The 24082-nt window shown below is 36.8% G+C and overlaps 1 protein-coding gene across 1 annotated transcript in view; it reads left to right on the top strand.

Annotated features, from left to right (window-relative positions):
- lrp1bb (low density lipoprotein receptor-related protein 1Bb) overlaps positions 1-24082 on the top strand; it is a 2167948-nt gene that overhangs the window by 2109073 nt on the left and 34793 nt on the right. Inside the window, exon 84 of the mRNA XM_051931086.1 lies at positions 17875-18036. Coding sequence (XP_051787046.1) covers positions 17875-18036 — 162 coding nt within the window. The remainder of the gene's footprint in view (positions 1-17874; positions 18037-24082) is intronic.

Raw genomic sequence — 24082 nt, 5'->3', positions numbered from 1 at the left:
TGGAAATATTCTAGACAAAACATTGACCTTGAGATCGTTAATGTACTGTATGCTGACCTCAGATCTGAGGATGTCGAGAGAGTCTGTGAAATAGATGGTGAATACTACTAAGTAATTAAAATTATATGTTGAAGGTCGTCTTCCATGTGCTTTGTTTTTCATGGAGTCTTTGTTAAAAAGATGATGTGGCCCTGCTCTCCCCTGTACTATGCAATAGCTCAGTATACTATTGGAAAAACACTTTATTTAGTCACGATTGAGATGTTTTATTAACAGGATTTTTTTTTAACTTTTACTAATAGTCTTGTGTCTGAATTACTGAGCAGTCATCTGACAGCTTGTGCTGCATATGCTAAGACATTATTGCTGTTACACTTGAGTTGAAAAATTAACTTTATTTTGATACAATAGCAACTGTGAAGTACAGCATATTACTAATACATTTTTCTGTAACATTTACCATTTATGTGTTATTAAGGATTGTTCGTTCATCCATCTTCTCAAGCCAATTTATCTAATAATGGTTCTTGGGAATTCAAAATATATACCTGAAGCATGGAGTGCAAAGCAGGAACTAACCCAGGATAAAATGTGAGTCCAGCACAGGACACACTCACAAACACCCACATACCAGACCAGTTTAGATTTACCAATAAATCTAAATCCATAGCTGTGGTTGTAAACCACAGATCCAAATTAAAGTGCAGTGCACCACAATGTTCATCAATAAATAAATAAACCATTAATAATAGATAGATAGATAGATAGATAGATAGATAGATAGATAGATAGATAGATAGATAGATAGATAGATAGATAGATAGATAGATAGATACTTTATTAATCCCAAGGAGAAATTCACATACTCCAGCAGCTGCATACTGATAAAAACAATATTAAATTTAAGAGTGATAAAAATGCAGGTATAACAGATAGTAACTTTGTATAATGTTAACGTTAACCCCCCTGGGTGGAATTGAAGAGTCGCTTAGTGTGGGGGAGGAACGATCTCCTCAGTCTGTCAGTGGAGCAGGACAGTGACATAATGGAGTACTGGTAGAGGATAAAAACAATTCAAATAAATATTCCATTAAAACAAGGTTAAAATCTCACATGCAAGAGTCTGTCCTTTAAAATCAAGTCCCCAGTGCTTGCCTTTATCCATGGCTCACCAGCAGAGTCCCCCATCCAAGCCCAGGCTCGGGTACTTGCTGTCCAAGGCTCTTCTCAAGGTCCCTAATCCGTGCCTCCTCTTTCCGACTCCCACCACCTTCCTGGACTTACATGGCAAGTCACACCGCATAAGATATTCATTACAGCAGCCCCAAGTGTTGCCCTCACACTCTCCCAAGGGTTCTCCTTCCTGGCTGCCTTCCATTCTTTCGCTTGCTTGCTTATTCTTGCACCGGCACTCTCCCGTCTTTCTCCCAGCTTCTCTCTCCCATGTTTTAGCCTCCTGATCTCTTTTCTTTTGTCTCTCCCCCTCCTATCCCGTACATGCACCTTTACCCTTTGCTGCCTAATTGGGTGTAAGTGCAAGGAGCCATTCTGTCTGCTACATCATTGAGGCACCTGACTGCTACCTCCACACATATGCGGCACTGTCAGTCAACTCCTCAATTAACCGTTAAGCAAAACCCACTCATGTGCACCCATGCCCAATTGGAGCCTGCACCTTCATTGGGGCGCAGTTATTTATTTAAAATTAGCCACTTTTTGTTAAGCCATGGACCCCCTATACCACACCTGGAGGAAAGCCAACTGAATGTGAGGAGAAAGTGAGAACCTCAGTGAACCCCATTAAAGAACCAGATCAGAGGCCATACAGCATTTAGATGTGGATGCTACCCTCTGAACGTCCATGTTGCAGTCTTGTTAATGAATTTCTTTGTTAATATTAAAAACTTATTTATTCCTGTGTTTTACAGTGAACAGCAATCTTTTTTGGTACAGAACATTTAAGTATAAGTTGAGCCCAGTCAAATATTACATAGATAAAATATATTTTTTGTATTTTGTAATGTGAATGTTTTTATGTTAAGGGGTGGAGTGGTGGTTCTGAGGCTAGGGATCTGCACTGACAATCGGAAGGTTGCTGGTTCGAATCCCGTAAATGCCAAAAGTGACTCTACTTCATTGGGTATAACATTAATCTGCATCCAGCCCTGAATTAGGCCCTCCAACCTGCAGGGAAAAACCTGGTTGGTGGCAGAATTGGCACTCCAGCCACCATAAAAAAACCTCACACTTGTTTCATTCCATCTGAACTAGTGTGGTGCTGAGGTGTCACCCGTTGCATGGCTGCACTCGGGTCCTAATCTGGGATCCTGAATTGGTTTGTCATGTGGTGGGTGTGGCAATGCACTGTATCAGCGTGCTATGTTAAGTGACTTCTCATACTTCACATAGAAATAATGCAATTTGACTAGATATTCCAGTCCTCAGATTCATTAGACAGCAAGCTCACCACTGCTTCGCTACCATAATCTTAATATGTAAAAATTAAAAAAGAAAAGAGGTTAAGACTGTTGTGCTGTTTCTCATTCAGGTTTTTTTTTTCTGATTTGTATCAAATGGTGCTGAGATAGGCTGTTCAAAATGGAAGAATGCGTTTTCTTCGTATCTAGGTCCAGTAACTTAGAAAGACTCAATGGGAAAAAATTAACAATACACCATTATTCAGAAATGGCTGTCACTGGATTAGCTTCAGCTCCCTAGGGCCAAAAATTGCAATAATTAGGCTTAGTAAATAGAAGGGTGTATGGATTTAATAATCTTCTTAAATTACTGCTACCCATCACCAGTGTTAACAAACAGGTACTTCAGAAGAACAAATGCATAGTATAATACTTTACATACTGTATATCCTTTTACTATTAAGGCAAAGGCAGGTTAAGTGAGGTGCACAAAGGTTTAAGTGAAGTGATTTTACCAGCATCCTTGTGGATTAGAAGCTAATTTTCTCAGCCACTACACAGCCTGGTAAGGAACTCTCCATACAAGTCTACTGTTGTGAATTGTATCACACAAAGAGTCAAAAAGGATGAGAGACATCAAAGTCACCAAAAACCCAGACCAGGATCTCACCACTTTGTCTGAGAAATAGGCCTCAACCCAGTCAGCCAGGCCCCAACTCAAAAATGAGAAAATATAAGAAATAACTATATTTTTGGCTCACGCAAGCCTAAAATGGGACTCAAGCTTTAAGAGTCCAAAAACATCTTAAATACACAAAAATTGAAGGGAGAGGCAAATCATGAAGCCTTTTGACTTGAAGGACTTTTTTTAAATTCATTATAAAATTAATTAAATTAGAAAAAGAAAAACAAAATGGAGAGCCACTGAGCAAAACATGGCTGAAACATAGCACTTACAGAGTAAGTTTTTGACTTAAATTTGTGCAGTGAAATCATCATATGTTCAATTTTTTTCTGTAATATTAGTATTAAACAAAAACTCAAATGTAGTATAGTATCTCAAAAGAATTACATTGTCATAAACTTAGCAATTGGCAAGGCATCAAAAAGCTCTAGCTTTATGTGATTGGGGAAACCAGAAGAGCTGCCCAAATTGTAAACATTGTATAACTTCTGAAAATTGTAATTATTATGTATTTGCCATTTTAATCAGACAGACCTAATTACTTATAAACAAATGTTAATTTGCTAAGCAAACCCATGTTGACAGTTATGTATGCATTGTATGTTTGCCTAAAGTAAATATCTTACAGTATGTAAATTTTCAGTGTGAAACCAAACAGAAGACAAGCAAACATGTTTTAATTAAAATCTAAAGACTTATTTACTTTTTATACTGAAGAAAACATTTTGAACTTCTTTGATGCATAGGCATTTAAAAGGTGGAACCTAATGTTACAATAGGTGATAAAAGCAATGAAAATTTTAAAAAATTAGATGAGTTACATGCGTATGTTTGGTGAAGCATGTAAAATACCAATTTTGACCACAAGGGAAGAAAAACTTATTTTATTAGTGTCCTTAGATGCTAACAAGTTGGGACCTTGGTGTGGCTGCTGAAGGAGTACACTGCTTACTGCTAGTATATCATGTCATAATAATAATTCATTGTATTAAACTTTACTCTTATTTGATGTCAATATGTCATTAGTGCCTACTGTTATTTTTCAACATAATATAATTTACAAAAAAAAATGAAAATGAATATACAGTAAAGCAGATTGTTATTGTAAAACAAAGTTGCAGTTAAATGTTTGTGTAGAAATGCACCACTTCTTCAATATTAGTCACAATTTTGAAGTAATGTTATGACTTGTAAGCTTTCAAAATATTTGGAAGCTAGTACATCTATTGGGACATAAAGTGGGTAGCAGTTATGCCCTACAGATCAAAAACCCTACTTTTAATTCCCTTCCCATTTATCCATTCATTTTCTAAAAGTTCTCTTTTTAGTTATAGAGCTGCAGGGAACTAGCACAAAACCAGGGAAACTTATGTACAAGAAAAATAACTCATTTGTGTTGGGCTTCCTTTTCTTGACACGACATACTATGGGAAAGATGCTATATAAATTAAATTTATTATTATTATTATTATTATTTTACTCACTCAAACTCACTCAGACAGGACCAGTTTATAGTCTGCAACTCGCCTAACATGTCTTTGATAGCAGCCATACTACCTGTACCTCAGAACAGGTAATCCACCTGTTTAGGATCAGCCAGCACTAGGATGGGTGACCTACCAGGAAAGGCTGAGTTGCTGCTGGAAGAGGTGTTGGTGAAGCCAGCAGGCGGCACTTACTCTGTGGTATATCAGTGCCACAGTGCAGTGACAGGGACACTGTGCTGAAAAGTTAGCTCCATCCTTTGGATGAGAATTTCTCTATAGTCATTAAAGATCCATGGGCATCTTTCAAAAAAAGGAGGATCCTGGTTAAATTACCCATCACAGCTTTGTCCATTATGGCCCCCCAGACATCCCCAGTCTTTAGTTGACTAACCAAATTTCTCATCCCTTCACCACCTAATAGCTAATTTATGGTGAGTGTATTGGTGCAGAATAGCTGCCATCTCAGCAATGTGCAATGCTGCAAGTTGGTGGCTATTGATGTAGCTCCCCACTCTGTGTGTGTGTGTGTGTGTATATATATATTTATATATATCTCTATTGTGATAAACCCAGGGCGTCAGTGAGCCCCAAACCCCAACACAATCACAAAAACACAGTCCTTTATCGAAAATAAACAAAGGTTTTATTTAAAATACATTCAAAAATATTACAAATAATCACAAAACACTGGTCTTTCTGTCTCCAAAATATTTTCTCTCACCACCGCACTGCCCTCCTCCAGTCAAGTGTTGCCTCTCTACCACCAAGCTCCAACTCCCTGAGTAAGGGAGTGCGGTCCCTTTTATTACTGACCCGGGAGTACTTCCGGTGCCAGGACGATTGCCTGACGAAAGTACTTCTGGGTCACACGGAAGTCCATTATTTGAGTAGGGAGCTTGTTTCCCTGGAACGCCCTCTTGCAGCACCTCGTGACCCCAGCAGGGCTGCCCTGCCAGACTACATTTCCCGTCATGCCCTGCTGGCTTCCCACTGGATGAGGATATCCGGGATTGCTGCCATCTAGCATGCTGGGGGAATAACAGTTCCCTAGCGATCTCTCTGCTTCTATAGGGGCTGTCCGTCCATTTCTTCCTTTCCTGGCCGGGATGTCCGTCCAGCCCGTGTGGCATCTATAATATATATACATATATATTATTTTTATTATGTAAGAGGAAACTAGCATACCTGATGATTAACAATGACTACTTGAATGAAAACAATCCTAGGCACCACCATAATTCCCTGACAGCAAGCAATACTCTACATTATATCATTTTTAGTTCAGAATACTACATTGAACTCCATCCATCCATTTTCCAACCCGCTGAATCCGAACACAGGGTCACGGGGGTCTGCTGGAGCCAATCCCAGCCAACACAGGGCACAAGGCAGGGAACCAATCCCAGGCAGGGTGCCAACCCACCGCAGGACACACACAAACACACCCACACACTAGGACCAATTTAGAATCACCAAGCCACCTAATGATGTTAATCAGCAATCATGTTTTAATTTAACTTATCTGTAAAGACTCCCTATCCATTATGTTTTTTTTATTAATTTTATTCTGCAATTTCCATACTTTAAGTATATTGTATGTGTTTTGTCTTGGTAGACTAATATATATTGCTCTACTTTCCCCTATTGTATTATTAATATGTAGCCTTAGAATGCCTAATCTCACAGACTTACCACTGTTTATAAGGTATTATTGTATATAACTTATCCCCACCTTCCCTTCTATATCTATAACCTCAGGCAATTAGATGTAGTAAAAAGGCAAGCAGAAGTTAAGTTACAGTTTAAACAATGTATTAGTATTATTGATAATATTCATAAATAATAACAAAATGCAAAGTACATTTGAATATTGGCAACCATACAACCTGATTAAATGATGATATGTAGTTCAGGTGGCACACAGTCTTCTAGTTACTTAAATGTCTCTAGTTAAGGCATCATTGGTGCTCAGCTTTCAGCCACATGTCTGTTCAAAATGGCTACTGAGCTGTGCTGTTCATTGTGTTCTCTTCATCATCACAGGTTAGCAAGAGAGATGCTTCTTCGTCATATGTTGGTTGGTAAGAGAGAGATTGTGAGGTTAAACACATACATTTATAGATGTTCTGTCCAACCCCTACAGCCAATAGGACATCATGGTACTTAACGGCCTCTGAGACAAGCCAATTCCAAACAGCCATACCTCAGACCAATGGGGGAAATAGAACATCTTAACACCTGCCCCCAAACCATATGTTAAAGTACACCTTAGCCCATTTGCGGGGGTAGAAATGACTTTAGCAAAGAAACACTTGCCAAACTGGTTTAAAACACATCCCCCAAATCCTGTCGTAAAATTCAAACAGACCCATTCCTAAGGGGATAAACACTAAATTACATTCCTTTGCCTAAATTAGAAATAAAGACATGCAAAACATTTATCAAGTTATATGTAAAATCTCACATCACAACAGTATGTTATACTGTACAGTACATAAGAAGGTGTATAATATTAAACAGGAAAAAGTATCCCTCTAACATTCATTGATTTGTTTTGACAATGCTCTTATCCCAATGCAGATGGCCAAAACTTTGGGAACTAACCTTGAAAGGTTCGACAGTCACAGGCACAATTCGATTGACATTCACACCAACTCGTACCAGAGCAATTTAAAGTCACCAGTTAACACAGTAACCACATCTTTGGATTATTAAATGAAAGCAGAGTACCTGTTGAAAACACACTATTACTGGAACAAGGCTGAGATTTGACCTCATGGCTTTGAAGCTAGAAAGCTGCAGCACTTATTTGTAAATTAGTAACCTATAAAATATTAATTGATTTAACTGTAGAATTAAATGCATTTTGTTCAGAATGTATAGTACATTTTATGAAACGAGTTTGCTGTTAACATGTACCCTCTTCACAGTTGTTTTGGCCTTGCACGTTGTGTTGCTGAGATAGGCTCCATATGGCTTTGAATCGAATTAACTGAATTCAACAATGTTACATTAAAAATGATGTTGAACAATACACATTGTTCCAAAAATGTAATTTGCCTTTAAAGAGCAGTTATATCTGCAACCCTTAAATCATTTACTTTTTTGTAAATATGTCTAATTTTTTACCCTCTCAAAGCCATACTTCTTAAGCTAAATTGCTTTGTTTTTTTTGTTAATGTTAGCCATATACATTTGCCTACCAGCTGAGAAAATGAGATACAGTTATCTATTATTGGTCCTGCTGCTGGGCAAATAATGTCTATTATCTGCCTGACTTTCTGTCTGAGTGAGTTTTCATAAAAGAGTAGGATTGGTGCATTGAGCACATTTCCTTGGGCCAGAGCCCTGACTTGAATGTGAATGTTTCTGATGATTTGAATGTTTCCAAACAGAAAAGATAAAAAGAAAAATTCAAACACATTTTTATTACTTTATTGAAGTGTATGTAGATCCATTTATATCCTTCTGATCACAGCACAATGAAATATTGTAATTGATAAAATTTTAGGTGTCCTGCCAGCATTAAGGTCACCATATAGATTAACTTTATTCTGAAAGTGCATGAAGATTGCCTATTGAAAATTTATACAGACCCAACATTATTTATAAGATAGTCACAAGTTACCTTATTTGTTCTTTGTGCATCTGGCTTTGATTCTGCTAAATATTCTGTTTTTTTAGAGTCATCCAGGACTGAGCAGCAACTTACTAATTTTTTCTAAACATTAAGGTTCCTCTTGTAGTCTCTTTAATGCCTCTAGAGTCCTTTCTTAACTCAGATGCAGAAATTTCTTGCCATGTTCTCATTATGATCCTGATTTGATTACTGGAGTTCTAGCTTCTATACTTTTCTAACAAATAATGCAATATCAACACATTCCAGCTGGTTTTAAATAATGCAGCCAGATTCTTGATACATGGCAAGCATACCAAGTAAACCGCTAGCATACATGAGTGGACTGGTCGGCTGACTCTTTTAAAATCATCTTCAACATCCAACAAGCTGTAACTAAGTCCAGTGCCGTACACTCCAGAATTCTTTAATGTAGCCAATAGAAGCTGTGCATTACCTCTGTTTATTATTAGGTAACCCTGCCACACCTACTTTAAAAAACTCATCCACAATGCTCAGCTCTACTACTTCTTTTTTCCTGTTGTTCAAATCCAGGACAATTGTTCTCTCCTTTTATGGTGTGTGTAGCTTCTCGATAATGATGTGAAAAAGTATTTGCCTTTTCTCTGATTTCCTACATTTGCGTACAATGTTCACTGTGAATGCTGTCAGATACAACCTAAAATAAAACTAGGTTAAATTAAAAATTAGATAAAATTGTTGATACTTATTGCATTTCTTGTATTTCTTAACCAAAGTTATGAAGTATGCCACATCCTCCACTAAAATGGAGTTGTTCATTGTGCTGAATAGCTAGCCATCCCACATTTAGCATTGACATCTACAGCCTGACATTTCCTATGATTGTGATCAATCTCTTAGAGCATCATGGTGGAACTCTGATGCAATTCTTTTTACAAATCTGCTTCAGCATTTCTAGGTTTTTGAACAAGAATAGTTTGTTTCAGGTCCTACTTCAACCTCTTAGTGAGATTTAGGTCCGAAAAGCAAATCTGAAAATTTTCTTTATTCAACTGTCATGAATTATATTCATTTACATTTTTCAGATTAACATCATGATGGTACATTCTGGTATTCTCATAACTTTCTCTGTTAAAGAGCAGAGCCAAGTAAAATGACACCTTTTATTGGCTAACTAAAAAGATTACAATATGCAAGATTTCGAGGCAACTCAGTCCCCTTCTTCAGGCAAGATCTTGCCTCGAAAGCTTGCATATTGTAATCTTTTTAGTTAGCCAATAAAAGGTGTCATTTTGCTTGGCTTTTCTCTACATTCATAATGGCTAATACGGTACAACACCCTAGTACTACTGTTAAAGATCAAAATTGATAGTTTCTTAAATCGTGACAAATAGTGAGTGAAACAGATACATTTCGATTTGCATACAGTTTCACAAAACTGACAAAATATGTTTTTCAAGTGATTTTGCAATTACAAAAAAAAGGCATTTTAAAGGATTATTTTAAAAGGAAAAACAAGAAATATTACTTCCTAAAGCTTTGTTCATACTTTATTGTTTATCTGTGTTGTTTTGTGCAGCTGCATAGCACATTATTACACATACTGCCAGTAAAATGAATTCTGTTTATACCTTTCAATCACATCTTTACAAAAGAGTGCAGTTTTTTAAATATGATATGCTGCCTATTTTCCACACCAAAACACACCATAATGCACATTACGGTGTTTTCTCCAAAGCAAAATCTCACTACATGGAAAGCAGCCACCTGTTAACCTAGCAACCTTCTTATCCTAGTCTAGGATATGCATACTTTCAGTGACGTTTTTTCACTAGAAATCTTTATTTAAATACAAAATGAAAAGTAAGAGAAATTGGAAATAATGCATGACACTGCTTCCTGACAGGAATTAAAAGCTTTTTTCTTGTTGTTTTCTTGTTTGCTGGAAAGAAAACGCAGTTTTTTTTTTGCAAAGCAAGACATTGAGTTTCAGTGCTAAATCAATTTCATGTGAATTATTTTTCTCATCACTATAATATATCACCCAATACCATTACCTTTTCTTCAAAATAACACAGCTCATGACGTCATTCAGTTTCACTCCTGACTCATTTGTCCATTAAAGATGACTTCCTGTTAGAGATTTTTGCATGATCTGTACACCTTGAAAGCTTTACACAGTATGGTTCTGACTGTTGTTTGGTGAAGCCTTTCAGATATCTTTATAATCTTTCCTATTATAATGTACCTGTAAAGTGTGGGCACTAAAAAGTCTCTTTGTGGCAGTATTGTTACTGAAAGTACTCAGACATCCTTTTAACCATTTTCTTAACCTAAATTGTCTAGTAATAGATTTAGAGGTTAATGCTAGGAGCCAGACCCTGTCACTGCAGCATCTAGATCAATCCAGGAAATATCCATCAAGATGAAAAATCCAGCAAATGACATACATGCCAAAACTGACACATAACAGGACGACTTAAAGTTGCAGTTCAGCCTAACATGTGGCGTGCAAGGCAGCCAAAATATCCCCAACACTGATACAGTTACAGAGTTAAATATCTGATCCAGGTTTGTGCAAAATATGAAGTAACATCACTGCCCTATTGTACTTTACAGAATTTCTGTACTTCCATGTGATAATTTTCTGAACTCATTGTTTCCATTGCAGGACACCTGAAAGCTGGAGCTTAGGGTGCGAGGCAGGAGCTAAACGTGTACTAGACTCCATTCCCCTCTCAGGGCACACTGAGGCGTAGACACTCACACACTCCTATCTGGCCAATTACGAGTTGTCAGTTAACATAACAGGAATGTTTTTCAGTTGTGAACGTGAAACTGGACTACTTAAGAGATAAACCTGGTGAAAACAGGGCTGGGAGTGAAAACCCAGATCCCCTGAGCAAAGACAGGCATGTCATTTCAAGATATCAATTTAGTTTAAATTAATAGTTTATCCAGCAGTTTTCAAGACTATTAAACATGGTACCAAAGATACTTGTGTTTGATATGGTATGAGCAAATCATATAATAATCATGCCCTGCTTAATTATTCACACCTTCTCAATCACTTGACACCTTTCATGTCATATATGAAATAAAGAAAAAGAGTTCGGCCATACACCAAAATAATACTTAAAAAATTACATTTGTATTTAATGAATTCTTCATACAATTTTCAAAATTTTCAGTGTATTGTAACATCATATTTGTCCGTTCTTGATTATACACAATCATTCATTGTGATAAACTGTAATGATGTGCCTTACACAGCATTTGAGATATGGTATAATTAATGTAGAATTCTTGTGATACTGTAAGTTCTCAAACAAATGACACAACTGATGTATTTAACAAGTCAGCTTTCTTTTGTAGCCTACCATCATTCTACAGTTTTAAAGCCATGAAGACACCTTTGATCTGCTGTCATCACTTCTCTCACTCCTTCATGCCTTCTCTTTCTTTAAATCTGAGTGCCTTCTTTTCCCCTTCACTTCACAAATCATCTCTCCTCACTTTGACTTCAGGTCTCTGGAACTGCTGGCAGTCTTCTGCTTAGGACTAGGGGCTGTGAATTAAAGAGCTGTTGTATCCTCTCTTTCACATCATCTGTGGGCACCAGATGGTCAGAAGACCTTCCAGTAGGAAGATGTGTCTCCCTGCACCAATCTGGCTGGCATATCATAATGTTAATTTGGCTTGTTTAAATACTCACATGTGTCATTGTGCAGCACTGCATAAACCAGAAATGCATATCTCAATTTATGTGTCAGTGTGTCATTTTTTTACAGCATGGAACAAAGCTCTCTTTAACAACCTCCTTTTTTGAAAGTTCAGGTTTGTTGTCATGTTTACGCAGTAGAATGAGATTCTTTCATTTCTCCCATGTACTAGTAGTAGTAGATTTAGTATTGTCATATGTACAGAGTACAGTAAAATGTCTTTCCATGCAACATGTCTGCGTTCTCCGGTACCATGATAAGTATGATACAAACAGCATACAGTGAATACTGTATATTACTGTGCAGTACATTAAACAAATCCAAGAATTTAATTCTACTGAAATTCTCCACAGCATCTCCTCTCTCAGTGTTGAAAGGTAGGTCCCCGTAATCTGTTTCATAATTGAGTTACCTGCAGATTTAATGATGGAGCTGGCTATACAGTCATAGTTTTATGGAAAGCCATCACTGTTTCTTGGAGTTGTTATTTTCCTGTGGGAGCTACAGTTGCTCACCTCAGTTCAAAGACTAGCTGTCAGATCAGTTGCCAACTTTAAATGATACCAGTACAAATGTTTTTGTGCTGCTGCCTTCTTGTATCCTTGCCAGAGAATGTGTTTACCCGGTGTGAATGGTTTCAAAATATTTTATATCCCAACAATGTGAAAGGACATAAGCAGCTGGCAGAACCTGAAATAGAATTAAAATATTTTATTATTTTATTAGGGAGCAGGTTGAGGAGACCCTGGAGAGGTGGAGATATGCTCTAGAGAGGAGAGGAATGAAGGTCAGAAGGAACAAGACAGAATACATGTGTGTGTGAATGAGAGGGAGGTCAGTGGAATGGTGAGGTTGAAGGGAGTAGAGTTGGCAAAGATGGATGAGTTTAAATACTTGGGATCAACAGTACAGAGTAATGGGGATTGTGGAAGAGAGGTGAAAAAGAGAGTGCAGGTAGGATGGAATGGGTGGAGAAGAATGTCAAGAGTGATTTGTGACAGACGAATATCAGCAAGAGTGAAAGGGAAGTTCTACAGGACGGTAATGAGACCAGCTATGTTATATGTGTTGGAGATGGTGGCTCTGATCAGAAAGCAGGAGACAGAGCTGGAGGTGGCAGAGTTAAAGATGCTAAGATTTGCACTGGGTGTGACGAGGATGGACAGGATTAGAAATGAGTACATTAGAGGGTCAGCTCAAGTTGAAAGGTTGGGAGACAAAGTCAGAAAGACGAGATTGCGTAGGTTTGGACATGTGCAGAGGAGAGATGCTGGGTATATTGGGAGAAGGGGGCTAAGGATAGAGCTGCCAGGCAAGAGAAAAAGAGGAAGGCCTAAGAGAAGATTTATGGATGTGGTGAGAGAGGACATGAAGGTGATGGGTGTGACAGAGCACGATGCAGAGGACAGAAAGATTTGGAAGAAGACAATCCGCTGTAGCAACCCCTAATGGGAGCAGCCGAAAGAAGAAGTAGAGATTATTAATATTAGAATAGTAATTTCTTTTGTAAAAAATACACCTTGATGTAAGGCATTATTTGTGATGTATTATCTTTGGTTTAAAATACACACTATGACAGCATTTCATTCATGTGTCAATTGTTGTATTTTTGCTGTACTAAATCGTTCTTAGCTATGTTCAGTGTCATATTCCTGCAAGGGTTACAAATAAAAAATAAGATGATATAGAAAAACAAAAACTTGATGTAGATGTATTTAGTGTTGCCTTCGATGCATTAAATGTTTTACCTTTAATGAACAGCCCGCTCTTTACCAGTGTTTTGGTAGTCTTTTCCAGCCTTATGCGTCTTAGCAGTTTTTAAGCTGCTACGTCATTTCTCTTGATCAAGGAATTTTTCATATCAACAGATCTTTCTTGAGCAGGCCTATCAGTTACCATCACCAGGTGTTTTATGCATTTTTATAGTGCAGGGCACCTCCAACCCAAACTTCCAATCTCAACTCATTGACTGGATCATCCGATTTCACTGAGCTTTTGAAGAAGTCATCAGTTTATAGGCTCACTGAAGTTTTTCCAGCCTGGACTGTGAATGCTTAAATGATGTATTCAGTATTCACCTGTTTCCAAATACTCACTTGCTTCCAGTTGTTAGTTTGTTATTAGTTTAAGCAGATTGTGATTGTTATTGCAACTTTGTTAAAAATCAGAATAATTTTTACGAGTAATTAATGTAGAAATTAAAGTAATTCCAAAGGGTTTATGGGTTCACAAATGTTTTCTTGTAATTTTACTTTGTCCTTCCACTATATTTCCTCAATGATGTGACATCGTGGAACTGACATAACCTTTAAACTTTTATAGGTATTGATTAGATGACCAGGTTAACACCTTTAGCTTTTTGCAGATTTACTGCTTGATATGTTCCTACTAGATTTATAAATTTTTCTTCTAGTTCTTGTGGGTTAAATTAGATTGATTTGATCTAAGATGCTCATTTAGTTTCTGTGAAAAACTGAACAAAGGCTTTCAAAGATCTTTATGATTTGTTAATAGTATACATACAGTACATATTCTGTTAAGGGAAAAAGTTAAAGGGTTTTTCCACACTGAAAAGGAAAGATGGTAAGAGACATAATGTTTTGGATGTATGTCTCTCATTTTCTTTCCTTTTCAGTTTGGAAATAACAACAACTACAACAATTTTTTTATATACTGTAGCCCAGAATCACACAATGAATGCCTGAATGGGCTTTAACAGGCCCTGTTTAATTGACAGCCCCCTATCCTTGACTCTCTAACAAGACAAGAAAAAAACTCTCAAAAAATCTTGCAGAAAAAAGAAGAAATCTTGGGAAGGGCAATTCAAAGAGTGACTCCCTTCCAGGTAGAATGTAATAGAATGTAAGTAGACATATTCGCAGAGCTAGATGGCTGTTATAATTGTTGGTCTCCTAGTAAATGCATACATCAAGAAACAGGGTCTATCACTTAGCCATTGTATTGTTTTAGTTCTAGTTCTTTGCTGAGTGGGGATGGCTCTACAGATCTTTCCATAGAAGACTTGCTGATTTTTACAATCACACTAGTTTTCGGCACACACTTCCAGGAGGACAGGTTTCCATGCTTTTGAAAAACCTAAGGGTGCAGATTCCAGGATAGCTTGAGAGAATAAAGACAGAATGTGTTAGCAACATTTGAGTTAGCTGTTTATTCCATAATATTACTGTTTTTGAGTGCAATAATTGGCTTTGGTATCCCTAGCTAGGACAACCTAACTACGGGAAAAAAGAAGGATGACATATTAGGTCAGAGGACCTTCTATGATATCAACACCTCTCCACCTCCATAATATAACCTTTCATCTTTTTTTCCTATGCAGAAGCCCGCTGACACAACCCTTCACTAATTACATATTGTATTACTATGTATTCAAGAACAACTAAAGCCCCTAAATTTAGAGAGGTGGTTATGCATTGGAAGATAATAAGATATTTTATAAATTAGAGGAAGCCATTGAGCCTTTCAAGCTACTTCAGAAAATACATGTGAAAGCCAATAGATATTGGGCCAGGAGCCCTCATTTTTTTACCCATTTTGGACAGGAAGAGGTAGAAATTGTTACAGTTAGTGCTAGACTGTGTAAAGCACTTTGAGCTACATTATTTGTATGAAAATGTGCTATATAAATAAATGTTGTTGTTGTTGTAGACTCATCAGCTCATCCTGTTACTGAGTCATGGTTGGTCAAACAGCACATAAAAATATATAGTACAACTTAATGTGCCGTATTGTTATGCAGCTGATATATTTGATTCATTGGTGTTTGAATGATGCATAGAGGGAGGCCTTGAAGAAACTTAGGCAGAGATTTTGACAGTGTGTTGTAGTTGCTAAAGCACTGAGTTTGAAGGTTGCTGGTTTAAATCCTGCCAATGACTGACTGTTACCCTGTCTGTGCTCCAGCTGCTAAAAAAATCTATACATCTAAATCACCTTTGATGTGTCAGCCAAATGTAAAATAATAATCATCATTATAATAATAATGACGTTTCCATGAGTAAAACTAGTTAACAAGAGTTGCATTTAAGTGCAGTTTGGAAATCAACAAGGAAGCGTGAGAAAGAGCTAAATGTAGGAGAGAGTCTGTGAATCAGTGAGGTTCAGAAATATCTATGTATTTTGTGCCAAATTATTGCATGTTGTGTGCTGAACATAAGAAAGTTGACAATAAAGGGGAGACCATTTAACCCATCAAGCTTGCTTGTTGAGCTGATAGCTAAGTTTTCCTAATATCTTTTCAGGATACTTTTTAAACGTGCAAATACTTTTTAAAAGTTTTGCAACTGCATGACTTGGTAATTGCTCCAGATTGCCAGAGGCCTTTGTATAAAGATGTGCTTCATTGTTTCTGTCTTGAATGCACTTTCTCTTAATTTTCAACTGTGGTGCTGAAAACATGATTTACTATTTAACAAAAAGAAACCTGCTGATGAGCCTTTCACATTAGGATATTCTATTTAGTGCCAAGATGCATTTGGTGTCTCATCTCTACAACAGATATTTTGTGACAAAAATGTCCTCCCATCAGGGGGTAATTTTAAATTTATAAGTACAGTGATCCCTCGCTATATCGCGCTTCGCCTTTCGCGGCTTCACTCTATCACGGATTTTATATGTAAGCATATTTAAATATATATCACGGATTTTTTGCTGGTTCGCGGATTTCTGAGGACAATGGGTCTTTTAATTTCTGGTACATGCTTCCTCAGTTGGTTTGCCCAGTTGATTTCATACAAGGGACGCTATTGGCAGATGGCTGAGAAGCTACCCAACTTACTTTTCTCTGTGTCTCTTGCGCTGACTTTCTCTGATCCTGACGTAGGGGGTGTGAGCAGGGGGGCTGTTCGCACACCTAGACGATACAGATGCTCGTCTAAAAATGCTGAAAGATTATCTTCACGTTGCTACCTTCTGTGTGCAGCTGCTTAGTGAAGCGACATGCTGCACAGTGCTTCACATACTTAAAAGCTCAAAGGGCACGTATTGATTTTTCACTCTTTGTTTTTATCTGTCTCTCTCTCTCTCTCTCCCTGCTCCTGACGGAGGGGGTGTGAGCTGCCGCCTTCAACAGCTTTGTGCCGCGGTGCTTCGCATACTTAAGCCAAACAGCCGTATTGATTTGTTTGCTTTGCTCTCTGTTTCTGACAATCTGTGCTCCTGACACGCACTCCTTTGAAGAGGAAGATATGTTTGCATTCTTTTAATTGTGAGACAGAACTGTCATCTCTGTCTTGTCATGGAGCACAGTTTAAACTTTTGAAAAAGAGACAAATGTTTGTTTGCAGTGTTTGAATAACGTTCCTGTCTCTCTACAACCTCCTGTGTTTCTGCGCAAATCTGTGACCCAAGCATGACAATATAAAAATAACCATATAAACATATGGTTTCTACTTCGCGGATTTTCTTATTTAGCGGGTGGCTCTGGAACGCAACCCCCGCGATGGAGGAGGGATTACTGTATCTGATAAACAATCAAGTTTTTCCAATACGATCTTAGTGTAGGACATTTCCAAAACATATGACCTAATGAGGTAGAGGAATGGTGACACTGTTCACCATTTATTTTGGGTCATTTTATTTGAGACATTTAAGTTTACAAGTACATTTTGTACATACTGTATTTCTGGCTGCTTGTGAGTAACTTTTTTCATTGATACATATATACATTTTTATTTCTATTATTTTAATTTTCTGTAAAATTCTCTTTTAATTAAATGTCTTCCAAATTTAGTGACTACCATGTTTGTTTTTCCTTGTCAGTCCAGGATGGGTATATTGCACTTCATTATACAAATAGGAGTATTAAAAAGTATTGCACTTGCAGAAGGAGGTCTGTCATACAACTAATTTATATTCCAGGATTATAAAGTTAAACATGAGCAAATTTCTACTTGTATTTTAACAATATATTGCTATTTTCTTTTTCTTTTTTTTTTGTTTAAAGGAAAACCTACTTGCCGATGCCCACTTGGATTTACGGGACCACACTGTGAAAGAAGAATCTGTGAACATTTTTGCCAAAATAGTGGAACATGTGTTGTAACATCTGGAAACCAACCTGTGTGCCAATGCCCTGCAGACTTTACTGGAGACAGATGCCAGTATCGTAAGTAATTTGACATGAGAATGAAGTCTATATTTTAATAATAGTATTCTTCTTTAAATCTTTGGTACAATTTGTTACTACAATGAACAAAAAAATAGAGAGATTAAAATGAATAAAATGCACCATTACACTCATACAGTCCGATTCATGGTCACACTGCTGTACACATCAGGAAACCTTAGTCAGGAGGGCCACTGACATTGCAAATTTTTGCTCTTCTTTGAGCCTACTAAGGTACATGTTGCCCATTTACAACTCTCGTTTACTGATTTGTACATTTTACATCACATGGAAGAATGGATTTTAAGTTTTTCCAAAATATCACTACAGCTGTTTAGGATTTTAGATAATATAATTAAATGTGTACTGTTTGGTTTCACGTGGATTTACTCACTGGGCACTGGGATGAATGCCAGGTAGTATTTAATACATGATCAGTCATACCAGTGTCTGCTCATCAGAAATATATTACTTTATAGGAGTATTTTATAAAGAAGTTGTCGCTCTCACACTGCAGACGGCAATACAGACCAGTCAGTCAGTCAGTCATTGTCCAATCCGCTATATCCTAACACAGAGTCACGGGGGTCTGCTGGAGCCAATCCTAGCCAGCACAGGGTGCAAGGCTGGAACAATTCCCGGGCAGGGCGCCAGCCCACCGCAGGACATACACACACACACACACCCACACCAGGGACATTTTAGAATCACCAATGCACCTAACCTGCATGTCTTTGGACTGTGGGAGGAAACCCACGCAGACACGGGGAGAACATGCAAACTCCACGCAGGGAGGGCCCGGGAAAGCAAACCCAGGTCTCCTTACTGCAAGGCACCAGCGCTACAACTGCGCCACCAGGTCATGTATGTATATATATCCTTTTTAAAATCACAAACAGCTAAATTTACCCAGAATGAATTAATTTAACAAATACAACTGTTTTAGGGTGTATTCAATACAATATGAATTCAGTAATCTTTGAAATCCTTTATCCATTCTCATAATATGTTTATTCCATTAGAGTGCCATGGAGAGCTGCACTCCATATCAGCAGCAACATCAGGCATCATGGAAGTGTCTCCAGTCCATTGCAGGGCATACACACACACACAGATGCCCACTCACTCTATAACTTATGCTTGCAAGTCTACCTCACAAACACATCTTTGCAGTGTAGGTGGGAAAAGGGAAATGCCCTCCTAGAGCAGGAGGAGTATGTACAAAATTCACACAGACTGTAGGCCAATAGTACTAAACACTTCACTATTGTGAAACCCAAAGATTAAGTAAAAAACTGTGCTTTTTCAATCACTGGTACTGTTTTTAGCTTTAAGATTATGTACTGCATTTTTGTTGTATAGTATGGGTTATTTCTGTTAAAGTCCCATTCATGTTTGTATTGTGCATTTGGTTAAGCAGGTAATTTTGTGTATTTTGTATAAGCAAGTTTATATTTATGTGGTAATTTTAAATATACCACTTTCAGCATTTACATGACAAAGCTTTACAAGAAAAGGTAAAAATATATGTAATCCTCATATAATAATAAAAAGCTTTAGATAGACATTGGCATCACGAAATACTAATTGTGAATAGAAATCAGCATCTTGCAACCCGAATGAGGGTGAATGCAATTCATTTGTAAAATGCAGACTTTTTGGATAATCAGATGTTTTCCTGTAATATATTATAGCCCTTATAATGAGTCATTAAAAACAAAACTTTCAGTAGCTTACTCTGAAAGAATACAGTTTCAGAAATTATTTGCTATCTAAATGCTTTCTTCAAAACATGATGCTCATTAATTAAGAAAACCGTTCTCCTTATCCCTTTTTTGTAAGCAACATTGATGCTTTTTCTTTTAAATGGGATTAGTTGCACATGTGAAAAAGACAAGGCTTTCAAAACCACACTACAGGAATTTACAAATGCTGATTTTTTTTTCATATGGAGCCCAAACCTGTCTCATCCAAAATGCATTATTCATATACAGATGGACAGCAATAGCCATTTTTGACAAATATTCTGTATTTCCCACTGTTATTTAAAAGACATCAAACAAAAAAGAGGCTTAGAAGAAAAAAGGTATTTTTTAAACTGTATTTATCAAATTTTATGTGTTTTTAAATTATTAAATAAAGTTCTCTGTATGACTGTGACTTTTAAATCTTATGTACACAGTAAAGTGATCTGATGTCATTTTCCTAGAACAGTTATTAACTTACTTTTAGAAGCAATAGCTTTATTATATTTGTGCACTTTGCATTCTGTGTTCACGACTGACCCTATAAACATTGTAAGTGGCTTATTAAAATCCTCATGCTAATAATCATGATTAGTTCTTTATGTGTTTGTGACCATTCAAAGTTCAATGCTTTTAAAATTTTTTAATACTTCAAACCCCACAAGATTTTATGATTTTCTTATTTTACCTATTCTATTTTCATAATTAGCAGAGGTTATATTTTCTATCTGACTGAAGAACCTCAAAACAGCAACAATAAAAGTTTCAGTTTTTGTTTTTTTTTTCCTTCCATGCTGCCAGTAATACAAAGAAATGTAGATATTAGTATGAAGGAAGTTATGTTTTATGACTAGAAATAATATTAATGTGCATACTATATATATGTACACTTCTAATGAATAAATGTAACCTTCCCTACCTTTGCATTCAGTGTGTTTATATGCATACACATAACTAGTTTAAGGTGAATAACCCTTTTAAGGCAGAAACCTGGTTTCCGAATGAGCCACGTTTATGTGCACAAGTCTTCTGGGGTTCTCCTCTGACAAAATGCTCCAACATCATTAACCTGTGCAAAAAAGAGTTAAACGCCATCATCGGTCTCTGTGAATTTGAAAATAAGCATGGTGCCTGTTATCATTTTCTATTGTTTTAGAAATATGTTTATATATTTAGAAATATATTTATAGGTTTCTAGAGCAATCTCTTTTCTGCTTGGCTGTGCAACTGAGCCCTGCAAACGACCCGGTATATGTGCCAGTGCTGGTAGAATAATAATAACACAGATATTTTTACTTCAATAAGATAAGAATTGCGCTAGGTTACTAGTTGCTTTAAAAAGTAACCAGATTATGTAACGCATGTTACTTTTAATGTGTTACCCTGCTGCTCTCGAGATTGTGTGACTACATAATCAGATTATTCACAGAGAAATCTACCTCTGTTAATTAGGTTTCTCAGAAGGCAATAAACCAATTTCTCTAATTGGAATAAGGGTAAATTGAGCCAATAAACTGTGAATTGTTTACTTTGGCTGATTGTTTTAATTTATAGCCCACATGCTCTGACAAGAATATATGAGGGAGTGGTGGCCAGAAGATAAAAAAATTACCAAAGGCAAGAACACCGCCAGGATGCCATAGGACAAGGTTAGGTCCCACTGCAAACTTCCATGCAGGAGACAGAGAGCCATAATTGCACCTCAAGACACACACAAAAGTAACAAAGAAAAAGTGAAATAAATAAATGCAAATGAAACATGGATATATTATTAGTAGATGGGTAGCACCCTTATGATAGATAGATAGATAGATAGATAGATAGATAGATAGATAGATAGATAGATAGATAGATAGATAGATAGATAGATAGATAGATAGATAGATAGATAGATAGATAGATAGATAGATAGATACTTTATTAATTCCAAGGGGAAATTCACATACTCCAGCAGCAGCATACTGATACAAAAAAAAGAACAATATTAAATTAAAGATTGATAATAATGCAGGTAAAAACAGACAATAACTATGTATAATGTTAATGTTTACCCCCCCCCGGGTGGAATTGAAGAGTCGCATAGTTTGGGGGAGGAACGATCTCCTCAGTCTGTCTTATATACAATTTCATAAAGTAAGTCTCTAAAGATTAGTCCAGTGATGAGGTCAGATGGCTGGGAGAACAGAAACAACAATAATAACAACAACAAAAAAAAAAAAGAACTCCAGTTAAGCTGGGGAAAAAAAAACAAAATCTGCAGGAGTTCCAAGGCCAAGGCCATACAGCACCCACTGGACATTCTACCTAATATAAATGTGGTTGAATTGTTTCCAGACCTTCTGTGATAGGATTCAATACAGTCGGTCTCATGGACAGCTGGGGCACCTGCCTTCATTCCAGCATCACAGGTGGCTGCACAGTGCCTCGGTCAAGTGGTGTTGGTGCAAAACGCCACCACAGAAGAACTGGGAAAGAAAATAGAGAAAAGTAGAGATTAGTAAAAATTGAAAATCCTGAAGAATATGATCATTCAATGCCTATGTAGTCTATTAAGTGGACAACTAAAATGTAGCTACGAAAAAGCCAAAGTAAAAAAATGGATTTTTAGTTTTTTAAATTGTTTCACAGTATTAGATTGGCATATCTCTAATTGGTAAAGTATTCCAGATGTTCTGGTGTACAACAGCAAAAGGCTGCCTCACCACTTTTTTTAAGCTTGGCTATTGGAGTTACACACAGACTACCATTACTAGATCTAAAGTTATGATTTGGAGAGTAAGGAGACAGGCATTCCAAAACATAGGAAAGGGCAAGATTATGTAAGGCTTTATACACCATTAGGAGTAATTTAAAGGCAATTTAAAATGACACTTATTAACCAATGTAACTGAAACTGTTGGGATTTGTTTTTCTTTCTACTAAAGATTCTTGCTGCTGCATTTTGCATTAATTGAAACCGACCGATGTCTCTCTTAGTTAGTCCTGTTAGGAGTGCATTACAGTAATCTAGTCAACTGAAAATAAGATTGTTATAAGAGGTATAACTTTTGCAATATTCCTTAAGTGACAAATCGCAATCATAGTAATCTGGTTAATATGCGATTTAAAGTTTAGATCAGAGTCAATGATTACATTTAAATTCTTTACATCTGCCTTGACTTTTAATGCTAAGGAATAAAGTTTATTTCAAATATCCTCTCTATTTCCATTTTTCCCAGTTACTAAGATTTCTGTTTTTTCTAATTTTAAATTTACTACTCATCTATTTGGAAATACTTGTAATACTGGATCAAAGTGCCAAGAGCATCAGGGTCATTAGATGCTATCAATAAATAAAGCTGTGTGTCATCTGCATTGCTGTGGTATAATCTGGCCTATTGGAAGCATGTAGAGTGAAAAAAAGCACTGGGCCCAGAATAGATCCTTGTGCTACACCATATACGTTATCATGGATCTCACAGTACAATCGCCACAACTAACAAGCAATTTTCTACAACTAGGAACATTTAATAGATGTGTCCTGTTGCAAATAAATTTTAGCTTTTCTTTCTACACTAGCAACAGTATTGGTAATGTGTATCATACCAAATTAACATTTATACAAGCTACTCTCAAAATATCAATCCATTTCATTTTACCCCAACAGCATGAGTTGTAACATGTGAATCTTACTTAATCATTCTGTAATTAATTTCCCAAACCTGCATATTACAATACACGATCACACTTAGCTATAGGTTTAGGTTTAGGTTTATTTGTCATATACAGTATAGGTTAAAACAGGGTCAACATTACAATGAAATGTGTATGACGAGAAAAACAAGTCACTCAGCCTAGATCCAATAAAGCTAAAAATAATTTAAAAAAAATTACAAGTTAAAAATAGACTAGCCATATAAAATAAAATGTGTACGTTTTAAAAGAAGTTATAGAGCAATATGAGTTGAATGAGCAGCAAGTACAAATGACAGTTATTGCACAGATAATGTTTTATAAGTACAGATGCATATTCCATAAAGTGCAGATGCATGTTCCAGTCAGTATTCAGAGTGTGTGCAGGTACAGTTTGTGTGTGAGTATTTCAATGTAGATGTAATGCAATGTAGGTGTAATGTAAGTGTATGTAAGTGTTCAGGTGTTGCTGTTGAGGAGTCGAATGGCCTGGTGGTAAAAACTGTTCTTAAGTCTTATAGTCCGAGCAGCCAGACTCCTGTGTCATCTGCCAGACGGTAACAAGGAGAACAGCTGGCGTGCTGGATGGCTGTGGTCCTTTATGATGCTGCTTGTCTTACGCAAGCACC

This window comes from Erpetoichthys calabaricus, chromosome 8 (assembly GCF_900747795.2).
Source record: "Erpetoichthys calabaricus chromosome 8, fErpCal1.3, whole genome shotgun sequence".
Classification (NCBI taxonomy): Eukaryota; Metazoa; Chordata; class Cladistia; order Polypteriformes; family Polypteridae; genus Erpetoichthys; species Erpetoichthys calabaricus.
This window is presented reverse-complemented; position numbering and strand designations above follow the sequence as displayed.